The sequence below is a fragment of the Petromyzon marinus genome, chromosome 12 (genome assembly GCF_048934315.1).
Source record: "Petromyzon marinus isolate PM22_M1 ecotype Great Lakes invasive population chromosome 12, UKy_Petmar_22M1.pri1.0, whole genome shotgun sequence".
Taxonomy (NCBI): Eukaryota; Metazoa; Chordata; class Hyperoartia; order Petromyzontiformes; family Petromyzontidae; genus Petromyzon; species Petromyzon marinus.
In genome coordinates this window covers 7,303,217-7,323,681 of record NC_133678.1, presented here as the reverse complement: position 1 = coordinate 7,323,681, position 20,465 = coordinate 7,303,217, and the positions used below count along the sequence as shown (strand labels likewise).

The following is a 20,465-nucleotide window of genomic DNA, read 5'->3' as shown; positions in this document are numbered from 1 at the left end:
TCCTACCTCTCTTTGTCACCTGTTATTTCCAACTCTCTATGTGTCTTTCTCTCTATCTCTGTGCATCTCTCTCCGATCTCTACTCCAGTACTCCAGTGGCCTGGGTGCTGCCGTGGGGTCCACTTTCTGCCCCGTCCCCTCTCTCCCCTCACCTTCTCTCTCCCCCCCCCTACTGCCGAGGCTGCCTACTATATAACCTCGTGCCACGGCAGATCTCTCGCCTACTCCAGAAGTTTTTTCTTGCTGTGGTTGTCCCACCTGATGACGATTGCTTGTGTTGCGATCGAAACGTCGTGATCTATTAATTTTCTACCTACGTGACTTTACCGAAAGAACCAAAGAGTATGGATTCCTGCAGTCACGAAAGCTTCAAATCAAAATTGTACATCGTTAACTTCGGAGCGTTGCGTACTATAACGAAAACGCGTTGCGTGAACACGCATTGAGCTAGGCATTACCATATTTGGAGAAATCATCCGAAATGCACCCGATTACGCCATTTCTGAGAAATAGAGCAACATTGAATTTGAATAGCAATTGGATGGGCGCCCACCGTGGATGTCACGTTTCTTAGATTCCGGAACAATTTATACATTTCAAATAGTTTGATGTGATTTATTAATGTATTGTTCCACGAATTTCTTCCCCAACAAGTAAAACAAATGCGAGGTTTTACTTTCTTACGTCAGCATTCCTTTTATATTCGACGTATATGTGCACACAAATTAACATATAGCGCAGTAACAGCACACATGCATTGAGAATTGGCTTGCAGTTATTTATTAACTTCTGCTTTCGTTGCTTATCATTTACAAGCACCCACTTCTGGCTCGGCCGCACTTTGAACCCTGGTCGTCATAACAGATGCACGTCCACACTAGTGGAACCGTGCAATTCGCCACAGACTAGACGAAACAATGGCCATGAGCAGTCAGGTCTCAAGCATTTCTCTGGAGAATTACATCAATCATTTGAACCCAGCTCATCTTCCCCGAATTATTGAGGTCACGGAAGGAGTTTATGATGAAGGTAAATACGTATAGTTTAATCTTACACGTGTTCGCTTTGTTGCTAATCGACTGTGGTACAGATGTCGGGACGTGCACGCTTATGAAACACAGACTTGACAGCTAAATGTTGTGCCTGTTTGGTGAGTCGTACAAATTCACTTACAATGTATTCTGCCAACTTTAATACAATGCTTTCACAAACGCTATGCCGAGACTGCACAATATTGGATTCCGTATGAAGGTTTTTGTGCCCTTTTTTTGTATTTATCAGCCTGCAAGCCACTTCTTGCATTCGCTCCGTAACATGTGAGAAGTTAAACTTATCATGACACGAATAGACTGGAGCGTGCTCACTATACGTTTAAATCAAAAATAAAACCTGACATGTCCCCGTGATCACAGCTCTTTCTTGAGAAACACGGAATATGGAATTCAACCTGTAGGAATGTGACACGCTGCATTGTGCTCGTATTACAAATACAGTCCACGATGTTAAATACATTATATAAGACAAAGTCCACCAGTAAATGTGTCCAATGCCACCATAGCAGGTGTGTGTGTGTATATAGCGTGCTTTTTACCACCCTTGCATATAGCTGTAATGTCAATCACGTTATAACCTAATTGTCCGGTTGAGAATGTTGTCTATACCTAAATGTGACATTGTAAGAGTATATTTTCATTCCAGGGCTGGTGTTGTAATATCGACATGTCACATTTAAAAGTTTGTTTGTTAAAACAAGAACTTAAGGTCAATTAACTGTTCCCCTATAACGCATTAGTTGCGTTCCTGAAGAACACCGCTTTATGGAAAAAAATCGCGTTAAAATAAAAAAATATATATAATATAGGGTTAAAGCACAGTCTGCGATAACACGTGAGATGCATATGCAAGCTCAACAAAGACTGATGCGCGTGGGTAGCATCTAAAAACATCCAGCAGCATCCCACCATCTGCAATGCTACACCGAGGCAGCCGTACAACCGCCTATTCCGACTCGCGCGACGTAGTTCTGTTCGCTCAATCGCGTTATATCCTATTTGAATCCACGTTTTAAAAAATGTGTACCTTTACACATTCATCGCAGTATGTCCAATTCGCGTTATCGGAGAACGGACTGTATTTTTTTATGTATATAATTGCAAGGCTAAAGTGTGTTAGGTTATCCTACGGGCTTTTGTTAATTTGGAGGAGCTCTGGTGCCATGGGCGTTTTACTGTCGAAACGGTTAATGAGGTTTCCAGCTCCCACCACAAGACAACCAATTCGAAGCTTCCAAAAAGCGTCCGTAATGTTTCCTTTGGGTTAGATCGTGTATGTATAATGTGTTTTTTTTTTACTATAGCCATCCACCACCCAACAGAGCCGATCAAATCAAGTTGTCACGTGGGCAAACGTGACAATCGCTTTGGTTTTTCAGAACGGAATATTAAAACGCAAGCAAAATTTGGCCAAAATTTATTTAAAAAAAAATCTTGGCATACCTACACGATGTAATCTAAAAGAAACGAATTGTGAATTATATTGGTTGTGAAAACCATGTTATGAAATTCCTGAAATCACTACTGTGCAGTACTTTATTCATCGTGAAAAAATAAGTTCATACCTCCGTGCGCTTTGCCTAGTAGAATGGGGATGTTCTGGATTTGAAGTTTTCGTGACTGCAAGGATCCATACTCTTTGGTTCTTTCGGTAAAGTCACGTAGAAATAAAATACAATAAATAATAGAATACACGACGTTTCGAAGTAAAATAAGTAATAGAATACACGACGAAGTAAAAGAAGTAATAGAATACACGACGTTTCGAAACGTCGGGCATTCTATTATTTATTTTATTTTATTTCTACGTGACTTTACCGAAAGAACCAAAGACTAATTCCTGCAGTCACGAAAGCTTCAAATCAAGTTGGTATGAAGACAGTTAAACTAAATCGTTGGCGCAAAGTACAACTGTCTTTTACAACGGCTAATTCATGATTACATATGCTAGATTCTGTATTGTAACGTTCAATAAAGGACGAACATTCTTAACACTAAACAATTTCCACAATTATGCGCCATACACACACAAGTACAAGGACGTACGTTACAGCATTCGAATTCAGTTCATAAGTATTACCGTCTTAGAAAACCACAATGGTATTCCATCTGCAGCTTGACTACGCATTTGTAAGGGAGGGGAGGATTTTTATTCAGTTCTGTAGTTGGAAAACAGGAACACTTTACTTGACATGAAATAATTTAATGTAAAAAAAGCACAAGCTTCCAAGTATATATACGTATGGTGGAACTTGTTTTAGCGTTCATACGAGAGTGTACTGTACAATATGCTGCTCGTTGCAGACTCAAATTGTTTGTGTTTTTTTTTAACCTGTGATGAAATACTGAAATGGAAATGTGACCACATTGACATGATTTCACAATTGTGCATTTCGCAACAAGAAGCCCCACGGAAGACGTGCAATTTTAACTTCACCATTCTGATTCATCAACACTGGCACATGACACGAGTCACGGCCAGTGCCGGATTTTACTCGTAGCAAAAGTATTTACATATGTAGTAGTAGCTACATATGTAGTAGCTACATATGTAGTAGCTACATATGTAGTAGCTACATATGTAGTAGCTACATATGTAGTAGCTACATATGTAGTAGCTACATATGTAGTAGCTACGGGCCCCGCACTTTCAAGGGCCCCGCGCTAAATACTTTCAAGCTGTCAATTCCGGTCCAGTGATTCTGCACTTGCTCTATTACTATAGTACTATACTGCCTTCAACTTTTATGAACGACTGGGTGGTTAAGGTTAGCCATTTGTCGTATTATCTGGCTGCATAGCAAATGAAACAATACAATTACTTTACTATGCAAGTAAAAAATGTCTTTTAATATTTGTGTTTTTTTTATTTAGGGCCCCTTATAACATCATGCTACAGGCCCCGCACGAGCTTAATCCGGCACTAGTCAACGGCTTTAGCGTAACGTGTTTTACTTCATAATATTTTATTTCATCGGGTACACGACAGTACTCCTCCTGACATTATGAGACCTCCTTTGCCAGTAACAAGATATAGTAATAGGTTTTACCCTTTTAACTGGCACAAAAACTGACACCTTTATTCAAGGCATCATGTTTGCAATAACCACAACACAAGCAGTCAAAATGCAAACAAAAGAGACAACTCTGATAATAATATGCACTGTCCTTGAATTTTATTGGTCCACACCCGAGACGGCTTTTCTTAGAGCCTAGTCTCCACTGGTGTTGGACCAGATGTATTTTGACTGCTTGTGTTGTGGTTATTGCAAACATGATGCCTAGAATAAAGATGTCAGTTTTTGTGCCAGTTAAAAGGGTAAAACCTATTACTATATCCTACTGACATGTTCTGCTACCGGATGTATCTGTTGCCTTATATCTTTAGCAAAAACATGTTTTGTGAAGGGAGTTTCCTTTCGCTATAAAAAAATCCTAACGCGTTACCATCATTAATCAGTTGAATGTATTCGCTGTAGACTAATTGTAAATAATTACTTTAATTCATTCGTGAAGCCTATATAAACAAACAGGCAAAATAAATATGTAAAGCTCAGCAAGGTACGTATTCACTTACACAGCATTATCGTGTCGTGTCAATAATACTGAATGCAGTAACCACCGAGATACTACACAGAGATGCAACACATTCTTTCCGAAGGGAACATTTCACAATAATCAATAATAAAACGACAAGGGTCTAACTTTTTTTTACAATGCAAATAACAATAACGTTTAATGAAGCATAAACTCGCCAGGTGACTCAGCGTGAGAGCGAACGGCTCGCAACACGAAGGCTGTGATTCAAAAACTTGGTTGGGGGGGAGGAGGCGGGGGTGACTGAGCCCATCATCTCTCTGGCGTCGAAAACGCATGTACCACTTTGTGGGGAAATCCAACAGCGGTTGTCCAATGGCGAGACTCCCTCCTCACCATAGGAATGTGGAATTTCCAACACTGGTTCGATGCTCAGCAATAAATCACTATGACTGGAACATAGGCAAATGACATGGACAACAGAATACTGCAGGAGGGTAAGGACGTTTTGTGATGTATCTTCATCACAAATGGAAATTGTAGGTGCCGTGGTATTTGCAAAAGGCATACAGTACGTGTGTCATTTCCTTCCTATCAACAGGCTCTCTTTATGACTGTTCGACAACGGCTGGTACACTCTCTACAGGAGATATCATAAAGATCACAGGCATCTCGTTATTGAGAGTTTCGGCCACATTGTGCGACGGCAATATGAGAGTGACCCCAAACTCAGAGGTGAAGATCCCTGCAAGCTACAGCGGTGAGTCAATGCAACGGAGGCCCGCGTTTTGTACTGCTGTGAAAAAAAAAGACAACTCGCACTGCTCAAAATGTGTTCATTGATCGTTTTGAAATGCGGAATTTGATGTGAATGTGCCTACGTCATTTAATTATACAACAGGGACTGACAAACAAATGAGGGGACAACATTGTTTGTACTGACTGCCCCTCTCATTCCTTACTATTAGGCAAAATAATGCATCCGCAATATAAATGTGCAGTTCTTTGCAAATTCACTGGAGGATAAAGGTCTCTCCGTGCTCGGTTAGGCATGATAATTGTTTGATTGTACTTCGCCACGTTGGCCAGCACATGTTAGAGAAGAGTGCCCAGGAGTGCTTTAGTTGCCACTCGTCATTGATATTAGCCACGGCCAGAAATGAACTCAGGTGGTCAGGTTCATAGTTAAGTTCATGAATCATTGTGCCACCGATTCACCCCCATATCTATAACATACGTGTGCTTAACGTAAACTGTATATTTCTTTTACAAGGCAAAATCTAAATTTCAAACAGGAGTAAATCGCATTTAGCTTCCATAATAATTCAATAACAGTTTACAATTCTGAAATTCCATCAGCAACAACCACAGATACATTTAAAAAATCTCTATCTGGAGATCACTAACTATTGGATTTCGTGAGTATTGCTATAAATGCTTATATAGCATTGGAGGTGTAATGATACATTAATCCATTGATTAAAATCGATTATGAAGCTGAAATAATTGTTAGAATTGTTCCTGAAAGAATCAATGCAGTTGTATATTTTGTATGTAATGGGTCAATGTAACCCCACCAGTGTCTAATACATCCACCACAATGCAAAAAATATATATATTTTTATTCAACCATAACCGTGAATCCTGACAATTCATCAAATCACCATACGTGGTGAATCATTACAACTCTTAGTGATTTGTTAAATTACGAGCCCGAAAGGTCAGACGCAGCTTGTTTTTTCTAAGTCAACCAATAAACAGATGATTGCGACGTGCATTTCATCACTTATATTTGCATGGACGCCTAAGTGCATGAGAATCGGAAAGCGCATGTTGGGGGACGGTGGGCTGAAACACAAGACTGAGGTCTACATTTTCTCACCCCCATAAAAAATGGCACGTCAGCTTCGACTGCTTTCTTCCGCTTATCCTAGGACACAGTCTAATTAAATAATTCACGGCTTTGTGGTCATTTGCTTGTTGGGGGAATTCTCCAAACTACACTGGAAAGTTAGGTACATCCCCACAAATCACAAGCCTGCATCTTTGACAAAACTGTCGACTAAAAAACACTGCATAAGTGACTAGACACCCATGCTGGGTTAGAACCCACATCTTTTTTTAAGACAATGTTAAAAACCGTTTGCCTCCTTTTAACTACCACGCCTGGTATAAAGGAGATCGTGGGTTCGATCCCGACCCTGACGCCTGCTGTATATTTGGAGTTTGCATGTTTCTCTCCCTGTGGTCGTGTGGATTTTTCTCCGGGTCCTCTGGCTTTTTTCCTCCACATTTAGAAACACGCGTTCCGAGTATTTGGCTGCTATAAATGTCCACATGATCCGCAACTTCTTTGAGCCATCATTCGTGGCCAGGTTGCTTCTGAAAAATATCTAGATAGCTCAGTGGGACCTTAGCTCGTAAAATAAAAATAGTTAAACGAATTAATGCCTGTTGTATATGAGTGTAGAACTTCGTTACACATTTAATAAGACTATCAAATGTCTATATGTAATAAGTGGATATTTCAAAAAGTGCGGTGTAGGTTTTCTGCATAGTATGACCTTTTACTGGAAACTAAATCCACTTCGTTATCTGGCTTGACCGCCTGCATCAGAAATTGTAGTTGTTTCTCCGCAACTACATCAACAACCATACAACAGAAGAAATAACTCAACACAAAATTCGGACGTTAATTTCCCGAACGTCGTGCAGAAACAACAGAAAATACTTCCGGGAGCTGAATTAAAAAGTGGCCAAATAAGATGTGATCAGCAGCACAAGTGTGTGAATAACAACAATCAAACTAAAAATTATACATTATCACTTACAGATTAGGTATAAGTGTGCCAAAACATTTTTTTAAGTTTTTCCTATTTTACAATACATTTTCGTTTCTTCCCAAAGGATTATTTGAGCGTGCCCCTGATGATCATCAAGCCAGAGTAAGTAAAAACCCTGCCTCTTGCATTGTCTGCCAACCACAATTAAGAGCTATGCACAAAGTGTAAGGCAATGGTATCAAAATTCAAGTTCACTGGAAAAAGATTCCTGGCCAATTAATACAACTTCTGTCTTTCTACTCTCGTGACTAATATCCAGCAAACGGCCTTCATTTTGGCTGATATCGTGCCATTCAACTGGTTTTTTTGTTTACTTTGCTTTGCTGTGGAGGAAAAGGACATGCATGTGGGCATAGTTCGTGAATAAGAGCCTTTTCATAGTACAACACAGTGGTAACATGTATTTAATGAAAAAACACATTTGGATGTTACATGACCAAATCAACTGTATTGAGCCCGATCTAGTAAGAGCTCGTAAGCTAAGCAGGCCGGAGCCTGAAATAGTGCTTGGATGGACAACCACTGTTTGTAGGCAGCGGCGGGCAGCCTTAGCGAAGCCCGCTGTTGCTCTACATGCCACCTACCTTCACCGACACGCACCGGCCGCAGCGGTGAAGTACGGTCAACTATCCCCAATGGCTGCCAACATTGTTGAAAGACCCTCAACCCCAGCAGTGGATTGACAACTATGTGCTTGCACATTGCATGTGGTTTACAAGCAATCTATATCCATTTCTCACTCTGGGAACGTACTTTTCACTGCGGTTAAAGTTGGCAGCCTCTCGCAGACACAGCAGGTCTCCAACAGTTCCTTTTTTAGCAGATGCTGCTAGAATGTAATTGTGCTATCGGTATCATATTTGAGCCTTTGATCGGCTGACAACTTTACTCCGTGCCAAATGACCGCCCTATGGGATGTTTATCACATGTCAATCAGATGCCAGTGTCTTTCTTAACCAGGGGGTCGGCAACCTGCGGCTCCGGGAGCTACATGTGGCTCTGTATTAAGGAGCCACCGTCGTGTATTCACATTGCGTTGCGTTTATTTTTTTACCGAATAAAAAAATGTCTCCCGTTGTTTTGATTGCAGACCCCTGGTCAATAACCAACATGACATGTATTCTGTTGTGAATCATATCAGTAGAACTTCCTGTTAGATTGTATCGCCCTCTGCTGTTCAGATTAAGCTATCACATGAGGTTCAGTCGTCGGGATGGAAATGACTGCAGTGTATTTCAGTTGGTTGCAACTTCGCAGGCTCTAAGTGCACATTAGATAGTTGCAAATTGGCATGCAGTTCAGGGTTTAATGGATTTAATGGTTTACTTTCTAATCGTAAACTTTTATTGTTTATAAGATGCCCACATGATGAGAAGCGGTGTGTGTGGTTGTTGTTTTTTTCATCAGTCACACCACATGGATTCCAGAAATATGTTCAGTCAAATGAAGAAAATGACCCTACAAGAGGCGATTCAGCAGAAGCAGAGAAGGGTCATTGTCCGTTACGATCCGTACAGCACGGAACCCCCAATTCCAGGACTTCCAATGAACTTTGAAAACATCATTTTGCTAAACCCAGTCTACACTGTCAAGGGCGTTTTGCAGGGTAAGTTTGTTCTGAAGACATTAACTATCAAACAAGACAACTGAATAGTCGAGCCTTTGCCCATTGAATTGCAACGTATATCTTACCGTCAGATATCCGGCTTGATCAGTTAACCATCCACACTCAATGCATTCTCTTTGATTCTATTCGGTAAAGTCACGTAGGTAAAAAATAAAACACCTACGTGACTTTACCGAATAGAATCAAAGAGTATGGATCCTTGCAGTCACGAAAGCTTTAAATCTAGAATACTCAATGCATTATTTGTGCATGGTGTAACTAATTTCTACAGATTTCACATGTCCAACCTTATGACATACAGTGATGTCATCGTCATCTTGCATATGTTTATAGCAGTTTGCACTTAATTTTGTTCCAGTAACCGATAAATGTTCACATATCCAACAGTTTCACATATGTGCCTGTACCTCAGTCCCCAGCAGGTCAGATATGCACTGCTAAAAGTAGTTTCAATTCACGTTAAAAGTGTATTTACATTTAAACTAATACAGCGCTATTATAACATTACTAATAATTGCATGTAATTAACTACGACTAACAAATATACCTACTTAAATATGTGTACCTCATATTAACATATCACGTACTTTATCAGTCTAATATAACCATCTATGTTAACCATCTATGATATGTTAACTACCTCGCCTGGTTAACAGGAAGTCGTGGGTTCGATCCCAACCCTGACGCCTGTATATTTGGAGTTTGCGTGTTCTCCCTGTGGTCACGTGGCTTTTCTCCGTGTCCTCTGGTTTTTCCCTCCACATTTAGAATCAACATGCTTTTGGGGTATTTGGCTGCGATACCTTTCCACGCGATAAGCCACTTCGTTGAGATACCTTGTGTGGCCAGGTCGCTTCTGAAAAAGAGCTATATAGCTCAGTGGGCCTTACCTGGCAAAATAAAAAAAACAGATTTTAGTTAAGATAGTTTAGTAACTATGACTAAGTTGTTTAATCATATATATGCCTTTGTATTTACATATCAACATTATTTAATGTAAGCTAAAATATTATTTATGCAAAGCCATTAACCTCTTCATATCACTTCCTGCCACTTCTTGCTCCATTGTGGGCCACTGATGAGCTCGCTCGACCGATTTAAGAAGGCCCTCGACTGGAAGACTTTTCCACAATTCTGGCAACTGCTTGATGATATTTGGCTGTAACTATCAGCGGAACGTCGAACCCAGTTTATTTTTGGCACATTACTGGTAGTAACAAATAGTGATGCATTGATTATAATTTCAACTGTCATGAAGCAGTATACATGTTTTGCTGCCCTAAACAATCTTAAGCCCCAAGCTGCAACACCTGAAGCCCCTGCACTAACCCGCCCTGATTATGCTGCTCATGATGATTACTACAAAAGAGCATCACATATGTTCACATACAAAATTATATTTAAATTTACGATATGCACTGAGTATTATACAAATACTGTAAACATACGTGTGCATGTATCTTTTTTTTTCGAATCTTTCAGAGACGGGTAGGAAGTTCAAGTTTCTCTCGAACCTGGACGTGGAGATAAAAGATATAACGGACATGTGTCAACAAGACTTTAAGATAGACATACCTTTCTACTCGTTGAGCGACGTGTACGCAATGGCAGAAGAGTTCCCACTGCTGGTGGAGGTGTGTGAGAGCTGCAGCAGCAACTTGTCTTTTCGGCAAGGCTACGTCGCATGCGAAGTAGGCACACAATTGAGGATGCACGCTGCCCGCGTCACCACGAAGTTCATGGCCACGCACACAGTCAACGTGAAGGGGCAAATGGAAAAGAAACACTCGCAGGAAAAGCAGCATTTTCTCATTCCTCCTGAATACAAGGGGCAATTTCGCTGTCTGCCACAGAAGTTTGCCTGCCTATATAAAATTAACATGGAGGACGCGGCAATGAAAAACATGCAGTTCATGGCCACACAATCCTGGGAATCAGACAACTCAGAAATAACGTCCATCGACATTGGAGATCGTTTCGAAGCACTGCAATGCATCACAAAACGAATCGGCGGCCGGGAGATCAAGGTCTTAAAGGTGCAGCGTCTCCTGGACAACACGACCGTGCATCTGGCTGACTATTCCAATGCCGGCTTCTTGGAGATCGTGCGGCAGAAAAAGGAGCCCATGCCGATCAGCCAGATTGTGCAGATGGCTGGCCTCCCCTGCGAAGTCAAGGTAACAGCAGAATTAAGCGTGCGAATGTATTTCAGTGTTACACACATGTTAACTTAGATTCTCGTTCAAGGCCACCATCATCAGTAGCGAATACCTGTACTTCAACTGGTCCTGGGCCTCTGGGGCCACCGGCTAATCTCAAGCTTAAATAAGTTCCATGATTTTGATTTAAAGCTTTCGTGACTGCAGTAATTCATATTCTTAGTTTTTTCGGTAAAGTCACGTTGAAGAGAAACAACAAAATAACAAAATATATATAAAACAATAAAAAATTCTCACGACGTTTCGACCATAACTCAAACGGTCATCATCAGGTGTGTTGGTTTGCATAAAAAAAAAATTTAAACGGCACATTTATTTATTTATAAAAAAAACGTTGGCGTCACGCGCAGCGATTGGCAGTTTGCCCAGGACTAGTCCATCTATTTTTTTTTTTAAAGAGGAGGGGGGAGACGATTTTTTTTTTAATATATATAATGTATGCTGTCTGAAAGCCACTGTAAGCGTGAACAATCAATCAAGAACTGAAATGATTTATCAAATCTTTCCAATGATTGCTAAGGTAGAATCCATCTTCTCGGTTGAAATTGTCTCTGTGCTTTTATATGTGGATAGCCTCATGAACGAATCTCTCATGGAAGCCAGATGGCTTACAAAGAACCTCCGTCTTGGAAAAGTCAATGGCATGTGAGCCTACTGAATTAGAACAATGATCTGCTACGGCCGAGGTGTTGGTCCTACCGTGTTTAAGGTCTGCTTTATGTTCACGAATGCGGTCCGAGACATGGCGTTTGGTTTCTCCAATGTAACTACTACCACAGAGGCAACTTAGTTTGTAGATGGACTAGTCCTGGGCAAACTGCCAATCGCTGCGCGTGACGCCAACGTTTTTTATAAATAAATAAATGTGCCGTTTAAAAAAAAAATATGCAAACCAACACACCTGATGATGACCGTTTGAGTTATGGTCGAAACGTCGTGAGAATTTTTTATTGTTTTATATATATTTTGGTGCTGACCACAGCACGCTCTGATGTGCCATTGAAGGCCTTCGGGGCCGTCCATAAATGACGTCACGCACCTGGGGGGGGGGGGGTCAGACTTTTGTGACGATGTGTGACGAGGGGGGGAGGGGGTGAGAAATGTGACGTCACATCAAAATGCGCAACTTTAAATAAATATAGACAACGTTCTACTTAATTAAATAGACTTTTTAATAAATGTTTTCTCCTTCAACATCATAGTGCAGCGCCACATTAAATTCGCACTACAATGACAATAGAATAGTTTAAAGCGATTTGAAGCTTGTTTTATATTTTGGGGGGGGAGGGCAGAGCTTTGTGACGTCATATTTGAGGGGGGGGTCAAAAATCGTCCAAAATCGCGTGCCGTCATTTATGGACGGCCCCTAAGTGACAATTTCACCCGCGATTTAAGTTTCTCAATTGCATAAGTTAGGTGCTCGCTTACAGCGCTTTCCCCCCACAAAGTGTAAAGGACCTATGTGGGATGGATCCTTTGTGTTCAGAACAATAATTGCATTAAAAACATAATTGTTCTCTGGAAAAAACCCACATTGTAAAAAAACAATGCAATGTGGTGCACAGGCGTCATTTGTGTTACACGTGTCAATATTAAGGTAAAGTCACGTAAAAAAGATAATTCACGACGTTTCGGCCACAACACAAGTGGCCTTCAACAGGTGAAGGGAGCAGGCTGTCTAGAGGACAGCGCTGAAGGCCGCTTGTGTTGTGGCCGAAACGTCGTGATTTTTTGTTGTTTTATTTTTTACCTACGTGACTTTACCAAATAGAACCAAAGAGTATGGATCCTTGCAGTCACGAAAGCTTTAAATCTAGAAAAAATATTAAGGTAATTATATTTGTTGGGTAACAAAATTGGCACTTTTTGTTTATGTGACAATTAGTTTATTGGCTGCTGTGAAGTTCGCAGGTCCGGGCTAAGTACTGATTGCATATTTTACTGATTTTGCAAACCTATTTTATTGTACAAAATGTGCTATGTACACTATATACAGGAACACTAAGCAGGTGTCATCCATTATTAAATAATTTAAATAACACAGCAGTTTGAACTTGTAAACACGGTGCTCATATATGATGATTGATTGTGTTGCAATGGAAACGTCGTGAGAATTTTATTGTTTTATTTTTTATTATTTTATTATTTCCTTCTACGTGACTTTACCGAAAGAACCAATAATATAAACATTGTAAACAACGATACCTGAGATGTTAGTCAACACCTGGTACTCTCAAATCTCAGTACAATGTTACCAAAGCCACAGGGAACACACTACCGAGTGTGTATATATATAGTTTTATCAAACTTACATGTTATTTCGAATTCTGCATAAATGGATTATACCTTTAGAGACATCCTGCATATTTCCAAATATTTTATATACCGTATTACTAAGATAATTTAAGACTGAAACTGGTGTTAAAAGGATTTCAAGTATTAAATGCCCACGTAACATTGTATATTTCTTCCTTGCAGCTTGTCACTGGAGATGGGATGCCCGGTGACCCCTTGGTGTCCATCCAGGGATCCCTGGTGCTTGAGAATCAAGTGATGGACCGCTGCCTGGTTGCAAGTATATCCAACGGGCTAGATCATGCCATGCACAGTCCTTTCGAAATCCCAATCGATCGGGTGTCCATGGCCTTCCGCATGCATTCGTACAGGGGGGCCGAGACCGCAGAAACTGTGCTCGTTGAGAATGTGGTCAACGTGGAGAGGCTGTCCTTCCACAGCTACAATAGCCTCCTGATATACGAAGACACCAGGATCATCGATCGGCCTCCGCCCATCCCCTGCAGGAAACCGTCCGTGAAGCCACCTATAAAGAAATGCCAGGTTAGGAATCCCCTCGTCCACACGGCATGTTCGCGCGCAAGTGTCTAAACAAATATTTAATATCCGTGTATGTATGTACAGTGTTGAAGTCGTTTTATCTTTGCTGCACAACTTCATTGCACGTGCAGAGTACTCCCAAGAAAGTGGAAGCAGGAATACCAACTGACCAGCAAACATGTTCTCAAGAGTCTACCCACAGAACATTGGCAGGTAATATCCTACAGGCAACCCTTGGCTTGACCAAAGCACCTTTCAACGTTGGTTACACGTTCTCATTCCAATGTGCAATAATAATAATATCCTGCTACTTTAGGGGCCGTCCATAAATGACGTCACGCACCTAGGTGGGGGGGGGGGTCAGACATTTGTGACGAGGGGGGGGGGAGTTAAGAAATGTGACGTCACATCAAAATGCGCAACTTTAAATAAATATAGACAACACGTTCTACTTAATAAAATATACTTTTTAATATATATTTTTTTCTCCTACTACATCAGAGTGCAGCGCCACATTAAATACGCACTACAATGACAATAGTTTAAAGCGATTTGAAGCATGTTTTATATATATTTTTTTGGGGGGGGGCAGAGCTTTGTGAAGTCATATTTGAGGGGGGGTTTGACTTTTCGTGACGCCGTGTGACGAGGGGGGGGGTAAGAAATCGTCCAAAATCGCGTGACGTAATTTATGGACGGCCCCTTATTACACAAAACCACACTGACAATTCTAAATATAAAATGGTTTGTTTCTAAGGGCGCATCCACACCTGAATGACCCATTACACACCTTGCTTCCATGCAATGGAATCAGTTAAATGTGGACATCTCTGGTGTCATTGTCGAAAAGCTGAGCAACCGATTGGCTAAAACAGAGACAAGGCCTAGCGGAAGCGCATTCAGTGGTTATACAGAGGCTCATGGTTCTAATCGAACGCCGCCCTGATTATCACTGCGGGTGTAGTAACCATTATAATTGTACATGCCGTCTGCTTCACAGTGGACGATAAAAATCCTCTGACGTCATAGGTTGGTTTCCCTGACGTCATAGTTTGGACTATACATAGCAGTCATTGGAAACCCTACTGGCAGATTCATTCCCCCTGTTACTCTTGCAAATGAGATTCATCATGGACTAATAAACTAAACTCTACTCGCAAGCAATCTGCTCAGCAATGTGTGGTAACTTGGTTCATCACCTGGACAAACATGATTGGTTCATGAGAGTTTTTTTTTTAGGTTGGGGTGGGTTAGATTGCGTGAATGTAAATGTGTCGTGAAACCCGCCACCACCCGACACAGCCATTTAGTAAGGTTTGTCACCTAAACAAAATGTGCCAATTCGTTGCTAGTACTGCACACCGGTGTGTTGGAGAGTAACCCCACAACATTTACAATTTAAATACCGCGTTTCGTCAGTAATTACAACGAGCATTATCAGGCGACAGCCAGTAATTACAACTAGCATCAGCCAGACTTGGCTGTTGCCTGATGATGTTAGTTGTAATTACTGGCGTAACGATGTACTCGAATTGTAAATATTGTAGATGTACTCTCCAACACACCAGTGTACTGTACTAGTAATGAATTGGCTTGTTTTGTTTTCGTGAAAAACAGTTACTAATTGGCTGTGTCGGGTGGTTGGCGGGTTTAACGACACATTTATACTTACACGATCAAACCCAAAATAAAACCTCTTATGGATAATATTTGTGAAGAAAGCCTACGTGTTAAACATGATTGGTCGTTAAAATTATAACTTGGATGATGGGGGGGGGTGGAGCTAACCAGATAAGGGGCAGGACTATGCTCTAAACTTCTAAAGGGACATGATCAGACACATTAGCTAAGCCCAGACCACCTGTTTTGCAACACTATTCGCGCAGATGTGGACATGTGGACAAAGCCGTTTCAGGAGAGTAATTAGCGTCATTTTGAGAGCGATCTGGTTGCATAACTGATGGTTAGGTGTTGACCCGACTTAAGACACAGATGAGAGTATATATTAATATTCTTAGCTCTTTCGGTAAAGTCACGTTGAAGGGAAACAATAAAATAATATATATAAAACAATAAAAAAATATAAAATTCTCACGACGTTTCGACCATTCGTGAGAATTTTTTTATTGTTTTATATATTTTATTATTTTATTGTTTCCCTTCAACGTGACTTTACCGAAAGAGCTAAGAATATGAATTACTGCAGTCACGAAAGCTTTAAATCAAAACAGATGAGAGTGTTGCACGTCTAACAATTGGTTCACGTGTCATTGCAGTTAAACTTTTGGAAGACGAAGACATACACGATTATGAAACAATCGATGATGAAGATTTAAATAAACTCAGGAACATCTTTGCTGTGGGAAACACGTACAATAAAATATGATGTAATATTTAGAGTAAATAGTCCGTGTATCGTTTATTTATAAAGATTTTAACAGAGTAAGGTCAATTTTGTCAAGTGTGACAAAACAAAGCGTAAGGCTTCAAATCACCTTTTAACCAAGCATTTTATGTTTCCAAATTAGTTAAATAAACGTTATCATAATGCCCTCTTGCAACTTCTGTACAATAGAGGTATCCTATTGGACATAATCGAGTTGGCGAGCGAGCATATTAAGGAAGCCTCTGTTTTGTTTGTAAATTCGACTATTGAAGCAAACAAGCACAAATGCAAAGTCAATTTTGGTATCTTTGTGCATTCACATTCCAACACACGTTAATTGCACTGGTATAAAGCATAAAGTTACCTTTTATCTCATAAAAAACATGCTTTTTTGAAAATATTGAATCACTGTCTTGGCCAAAAAATATATAACAGTCTGTAAATTGATCTCTTCAATAGCGATTGGTGTAGGGGTTATATTTTTGTGATGTGACGTGCCCTCGGATGGAGAGAGACAGACACACGGACGGGCTTAATACGTGTGTTTTCTGGGCAGAACAATAAGTAGTATTCCATCATCATCATATGTCATTGTCAATCCACGACTGGATGAAAGCCTCCTCGGGCTACAGCCACCTCTTACAATGTTGCGATGGAATAAACCACTTAGCAACTGCAATTGAGCTGCATTTGATAGCCCTATCTTCACAATTGAAGTCCTCTAGAAACGCATTTCAGTTCCCTTTAAAAAAAACGAAGCTCCTTATATTTTATTTAACGTGTAACCTGTGACACATAAATGCTGAGCACCAATCACAACGTCGGCGTTAAAATGCACATCCTTACGAAGTGTCACAAGTCAGTGCTGTTATGCGGACACCAGAGAGGGCTCTTGTGCCGTGTTTAGAGCTTGGCTGGGTATGGTTTAGCCACCGTATGAGGCTACATTGAGGGCAGGATTTTGTCAAATGTACGTTATGATGGAAAATATATATTTTTTGATGATTAAATAATAGTTAATGTATACCTTCAGATTTGGCCAAATAATGTCGGTTTTTTTTTAAATAACAAAATTATAACTAGCACAGTGTAAAACTATGGGAAATAGTCATGGGGAAATATTACACATTTAAATTTTCGTGGCTTTTTCATTATTAATACCCTTAACACATGTAATGTATTTACTTGTTCTGTGTTCACATCTAACACGTAGGCTTTCGCGACTAATACTGATTAATAATTGGTTCATGAGTCCGAAAGCGAAAAAATAAATGTATGTCGTAGACCCTCCTCCACCCGACACTGCCATTTAATAACGTTAGCAATGAAAAGTTAACATTGCATTGTTTATTACTGCATAAGCACACCGGTGTGGTGCAGAGCAATGTCATGACATTTAACAAATGGGTACAACGTTTCGCTGATAGTCACAACCAGCATCATCAGACGTTTTACTATTGTGATCTGATCCAAATATCAATTATGAATCATAGCTTTATTAATGTTTCGCTTATATTACACCAAACATCCATGAAGCCTAGATCATTCGCTCAGTAAACCATTACAGGTCCTATATATCCCTTTTCATGTTTACTTTCTTCTGTAGCCAAAAGCAAATCCTGGAATCAAATTAACCTATGGCTGTCTATAAACATTTGCAGTGTTTTATACATTACATTTTTTTGCATTGCATTTCATAATATGTTAAGGCATTTACATCATGCATCATCGCCATCATCACCGACACCTTGCCTTCTAATGCCAGCACAACACCGTAATATGTATCTATGCGATATATCTCAGCATTGCAAGTTGTATAAAATGCATATATTTTACAAACTTGTTAGTTTTGTAAAAGTGAAGAATTTCATCGGAATAGTTGCATAGCTTGTGACGGGTTTCACCCTGTGAACCTTGCATATTATTGCCGCATGAATATGTACACGTTTTTATTGCGCTCTTGCAGTTTTTGTACGAAAGTTTTTTTTTTTTACCAGTTGTGTTCCAATAACCATGTCCATGTGAATAAACACCGCTTAAAATGTTACGTTGTACGTTTTATATGCTTGGTTCTTTCGGTAAAGTCACGTAGAAGGGAAACAATAAAAGAATAAAAATTTGAAACAATAAAATTCTCACGACGTTTCGACTGCTACACAAGCAATCATCATCAGGTGTGAAAACCACAGCAAGAACATTTGAAAAAAGTGGCGGCTTTTTTAACGTTAGCACCACGGAGAGCGATTTGGCAGTTATTCAGATGGACGAGTCCATCTATGTTCGGAAAAGAGGAGGGGGGAGACGAAAATAATGGATGCAGTCTAAAAGCCACCGTAAGCGTGAACAATCAATTAAGACCCTAAATGAGAAGAATCCATCTTCTCGGTTGAAATTGTCTCTGTGTTTGTATATATGGATAGCCTCATGAACGAATCTCTCATGGTAGCCAGATGGCTTGCAAAGAACCTCTGTCTTGGAGAAGTCAATGTCATGTGAACCTACTGAATTATAACAGTGATCTGCCACGGCCGAGGTGTTGATCCTACCGTGTTTTAGGTCTGCTTTGTGTTCACGAATGCGGTCCGAGACATGTCGTTTGGTTTCTCCAATGTAACTACTAAACCGCCACTTTTTTCAAAATTTCTTGCTGTGGTTTTCACACCTGATGATGATTGTTGCAGTCGAAACGTCGTGATAATTTTATTGTTTTATATTTTTTATTATTTTATTGTTTCCCTTCTACGTGACTTTACTGAAAGAACCAAGAATATGAATCCCTGCAGTCACGAAAGCTTTAAATCAAAATTTGTACGTTTGAATTTTTAAAGGTGCCAGCCCCGCGTTGACTGGCTCACGCCATTGCTGTAAGAAGTAGCCTCCACGAGTTAGAGACAGCGCTTCGCTACATCGTGACCTAGAGTGGCCTCTCTCTCTCAAGTGTATTTGGCCTACTCTTTCATGCTGATCATGTGTCTTGGAAGAGTTAAGAGTACACTCACTTTACTCCACCAACACATGAGCTGCCAATGGACTCTGATGTACCCATTTATACTTCTGATAATATAAATACGGTGCATATATGATGTATGTAGAGCCTTGGTGTTGTGTAAAACAACACAATGATTTGTATATTACTTAACGATACTTTGGGAATGGAGTTGCTCCCTCTTATAGCCAACCCCAAACAGACAGTGCCATTTCATTGAAACAGTGTGATTCAATGAAATGCCATGGTGTGACACGTAACATCAAATACGTATTTGTAATTTTCCAGAAGCATCCTATTCATTTCTTTAAAACTTATTTTTTTGCGTGTGTTTAATGTGTTGTCCTTCCCTCGCACCAATGATTAGCAGGGTTAGCTACGTATGGTGTGAAAGAAGTTGAACATACATAAAAAATGATAAACATGTAGAGGTCTTTATGTTTTTCCAAATAACCATTTAAGATGCAGTGAATACGTTAAAAGCTCTACATGTGATCGAATCCATGCTCTTGCAGTTGTTTAATCTTCTTCATCAATGTCCTTGTAGCAGGTAATATGCACCGATGAAAAAAGACCATATCCAACATTAGGAATATTGGTATGTTGCTTATCATTATTAAGTTCATTTTTTCAAAAAACACTCAAACCCGCTTTCGTTTGCCTCTGTGTTCAAAGTTTCACCTCGGTTTTGCCTTAAATAGCCGACCTAGGTATACCTCGTTCAATACTTACGATAAGTTAAAATAAATGATTACTCCCCGACTTGAAACAAAACAAAATCAAAAAGAAGAAACACACCGCGAAGTTTAACAACGCCTTCAGCACCAGGAGAAGGATGTGCGGTACGTGCGCAACGTGCAACCTGCGTTACATATCGGGCCGTAGGGCCGAGTCAACCTGCCACTCCCATGCTCGTTTCCCAGTGGCTTGGCAGTGAGGGATGTTGTTTCAGGAAGGGTACAAGGCCATGGCGGGGGAGC

General features: G+C 40.2%; 1 protein-coding gene across 2 annotated transcripts; it reads left to right on the top strand.

Annotated features, from left to right (window-relative positions):
* The first annotated feature begins 852 nt into the window (after positions 1–852).
* Positions 853–18,546, top strand: LOC116941612 (protein THEMIS-like). 2 transcript variants are annotated; one of them, XM_032952829.2, is made up of 8 exons: positions 853–1,029; positions 5,191–5,349; positions 7,497–7,534; positions 8,840–9,038; positions 10,542–11,236; positions 13,757–14,116; positions 14,245–14,326; positions 16,390–18,546. In XM_032952829.2, exons 1-8 carry the CDS (start codon positions 918–920, stop codon positions 16,497–16,499), a joined length of 1,755 nt encoding a protein of 584 aa, XP_032808720.1. In that variant the 5' UTR covers positions 853–917; the 3' UTR covers positions 16,500–18,546. The 2 variants fall into 2 exon arrangements, with proteins under 2 accessions (XP_032808720.1, XP_075922704.1); XM_076066589.1 differs by lacking the exon at positions 853–1,029 and adding an exon at positions 2,634–2,922.
* The last annotated feature ends 1,919 nt before the right edge of the window (positions 18,547–20,465 follow it).

Coding starts and splice junctions, on each gene's coding strand:
- LOC116941612 (XM_032952829.2), top strand. CDS start 918: ATGGCCATGAGCAGTCAGGTCTCAAGCATTTCTCTGGAGAATTACATC. Junction 1,030..5,190: donor GGAAGGAGTTTATGATGAAG/GTAAATACGTAT, acceptor TCCTATCAACAG/GCTCTCTTTATGACTGTTCG. Junction 7,535..8,839: donor CTGATGATCATCAAGCCAGA/GTAAGTAAAAAC, acceptor TTTTTTCATCAG/TCACACCACATGGATTCCAG.